The following is a 3315-nucleotide window of genomic DNA, read 5'->3' as shown; positions in this document are numbered from 1 at the left end:
TTTTCTTTTTTTATACTTCTCAAAACCCTTTCGAAAATATCCACTCCCTCCAAACCCTCGAAACCCCCGCTCAAGGGACTCACCACGCGCACCACGCGCGACGGAGCCTGCGCGCAAACCCTAAACCCTAAACCCTAAACCCTAAACCCTAAACCCTAAACCCTAAACCCTAAACCCTAAACCCTAAACCCTAAACGCTAAACCCTAAACCCTAAACCCTAAACCCTGAACCCTGAACCCTGAACCCTGAACCCTGAACCCTGAACCTTTAGTCCTAAACCCTAAGCGTCAAACCCCAAACCCCCAACCCTAAACCCTAAATCCTGAACCCTGAACCCCAAATCTTAAACCCTAAACCCTAAACCCTAAACCACCCTAAACCCTCAACCCTTAACCCTAAACCCTAAACCCTTAAACCTAAAAGTAATTAAAAACAACTAAAGGGAATCGAGAATAATTAAAAATAACTAAATGTAATTGGAAGAAACTAGATTAAAACTCGAAAGAATTCAAAGAATTGAAAATACAGAAAAAGGACAAAAAACTAAATTTGTTTTTCTTTTTTTGAAAATAAGAAAATAAAAATAAAAGGATTAAAGGAGTTAAAACAGAAACATGAATTCGCTTTTTTTTTGAATTATTTAATTATATTACTCATTTTAATTGATTTAACTTCAAATTACGTAACTGAACCATTTAATTAAATTAATTAAATTAAATTAATTAAATTAAATTAACTAATTAAATTAAGCCAATTTAAACTAATTCGATTAATTTAACTCAATTCAATTCCATTCAAATTATCTCAAATCAATTTGCCCCAACTAATTTAATTTAATGAATAAAACAAAACTAACCAAACCAAATTGACTCACCACAAGCAATTAAACTAAATTAAATTAATTAAATTAATTAAATTAATTAAATTAATTAAATTAATTAAATTAATTAATTTAATTTTTATTTTAAAATTACCCCCTGCAGCAACTCCGTCTGGATGCGGCACTGCAGCAGCTCGACAGGCAAAGTGGAGTTTCCAGTTAATCCCGTTGGAGACTTTTCGAGAAAGTCCCTAAACTCAAATCAAAGTTTAAATCCATTAAAACATTTTGCTGCTGCTGCTGCTGCTGCTGCTGCTGCTGCTGCTGCTGCTGCTGGGTGCGGCGATGGTCCTGCTCGTGGTGGTGGTTGTGGTGCTGCTGCTGTTTTCCTGCTGCTGCAGCTGCTGCAGCTGCTGCTGCAGCTGCTGCAGCTGCTGCTGCTGCTGCTGCTACTGCTACTGCTGCTGCTGCTGCTGCTGCTTTGCTGCTGCTGCTGCTGCTGCTGCTGCTGCTGCTGGCTTACGCAATGACTCTTCTTTGGGCCTCGGACAAGCTGCACAAAAGAGACACCAAAGGAGTTTTGTCTCCTGTTGCTTCTGCTGCTTTTGCTGCTGCAGCAACACTCTCCAGCAGCGGCGCGTTTGCTGCGCTGCAGCAGCAAACAGACGCAGCAGCAAAGAGACAAAAGGAGGCAATGAAGATAAAAAGTAAATGAAAATAAAATAAATAATGAAAATAGAAAAAATTAGAAGAAATTGAAAGAAATAGCGAGACATAAGAAGAAATGAAAAGAAATAAAAAGAAATAAAAAGAAATAAAAAATAAATAAAAGGGAAATTGAAAGAAGTAGCAAGACATAAAAGGAGACAGATAAATAAAAAGAAATAAATAAAATAAAAGGAGATAAATGAAAACCAAAAAAAGTAAATGAAAATAAGAAGAAATGAAAAGAGAAAATGGAAATGAACGGAAATAAATGAAAATAAAAAGCAAAAGGAGACAAAAGAAAATGAAAAGAGACAAAAAGACAAAAGAAAATGGAAGAAGGTAAAATGAGACAAAAGGAGATAAAAAAAGAAAAGAGAAAAAAATAAAAAAGAAAATAAACGGAAAAAGAAAATAAAAAATGAAAACGGACAACAAAAGAAATTAAAAAGCAAAAAGGAGACAAAAAAAGACAAAAAGAGACAAAACAAAAAAGAAGAAGAAAAAGAAAAAAAATTAGAAAAAGAAAGAGAGAAATTAAAAAAAGAAAAGGAGAAATTAGAAAAAGAAAAGAAAGAAACACAAAAAGGGAACAGAGAACTAAAAAGAGGAAAAATAATAAAATAAAAAAAAGAAAAAAAGAGAAAAAGAAAACTGAAAAAGAGGAAAAAGAAAACCAAAAAGAGACACGAAAGGGAGACTAAACAGTGCCATAAAAGGGGAAAAAAGGGAAAAAAGAAAACAAAAAGTCAAGGAGGAGAAAAAGAGACAAAAAGTCACTAAACACAGAAAGAAGAAGGAAAAAACGCGGATAAGAGATTAAAATAAAACGGAGAAAAAGGATTTAAAAAGGAGACAAAAGCGGGAGAAAAATGAGACAAAAGGATGCAGAAAAAACGAAGAAAGAAACCCGGAAACGTCCTTGAAGAGAAGTTCTTTGGAGTAAAGTAGAGGGAAAAAAGAGAGAGAAATGCATTTTTAAGCGGAAAAGAGCAGAAAAAAGATCAAAATAAGGAGGAAATGAAAGGGAATCGAAGAGAGGATAAAAGGGGAAGAAATAGGAGACAAAAAGATGCAAAAAAAGCGGAAAAAGGGACCCGGAAACGTCCTCGAAGAGAAGTTCTTTGGAGTAAAACCGAAGAAGAAACAGAGAGAAAAATGCATTTTTGAGCGGGAAAAACGCGGAAAAAAGGCCAAAATAAAGAGGAAATGAAGCGGAATTAAAAAGAGGATGAAAGCGGGAGAAAAAAGACACAAAAAGATGCAGAAAAAGCGAAGAAAGAGACCCGGAAACGTCCTTGAAGAGAAGTTCTTTGGAGTCCCTGCGCCACTCGGAGGGCCTATTGAGGCGCAGCTGGTGGCCCTTCCAGACGATGGGGTGTATGGACAGCAGCTGCTGCGCCGCCTCGGCCGTTTTGAGTTCGACGAAGCCGTAGCTGCTGCTGCTGCTGCTGCTGCTGCTGCTGCTGCTGCTGCTGCTGCTGCTGCGGTCTTTGCTGAACCACACGTGCAGCACGGGACTCCGCATGCAACTTTGGGGCTGCCGCAAACGCATGCACTCCGTCAAGTGCGCCTTCAAACCCTCCTCAGTGGCTTCCGCCAGCAGCGGCAAATTCCCTGCGCAAAACCCTAAACCCTAAACCCTAAACCCTAAACCCTAAACCCTCACCCCGAAGCCCTAAACCCTCGGCACTGCACTCCAAACCCTGGACAGTGAACCCTCAATCCGAAACCCTCTACACTGCGCGCCGAACCCTAGGCCCTACACCCCCAACCCTAAACCCTAAAC

At 38.6% G+C, this 3315-nt stretch overlaps 1 protein-coding gene across 1 annotated transcript; it reads right to left on the bottom strand.

The window, feature by feature from the left end:
- Positions 1 to 1340: 1340 nt before the first annotated feature.
- ETH_00009760 (splicing factor U2AF 65 kDa subunit, putative) lies at positions 1341 to 3054 on the bottom strand (the record flags this gene model as incomplete). The annotated part of the gene is made up of 2 exons (XM_013380896.1): positions 1341 to 1470; positions 2813 to 3054. 2 exons carry the CDS (start codon positions 3052 to 3054, stop codon positions 1341 to 1343), a joined length of 372 nt encoding a protein of 123 aa, XP_013236350.1.
- Positions 3055 to 3315: the final 261 nt, after the last annotated feature.

The sequence above is a fragment of the Eimeria tenella genome, genomic scaffold (assembly GCF_000499545.2).
Source record: "Eimeria tenella Houghton genomic scaffold, Eth_scaff1141, whole genome shotgun sequence".
Lineage (NCBI taxonomy): Eukaryota > Apicomplexa > Conoidasida > Eucoccidiorida > Eimeriidae > Eimeria > Eimeria tenella.
Note: the sequence above shows the minus strand (reverse complement) of the source record. Positions and strands in the feature narration are given on the sequence as shown.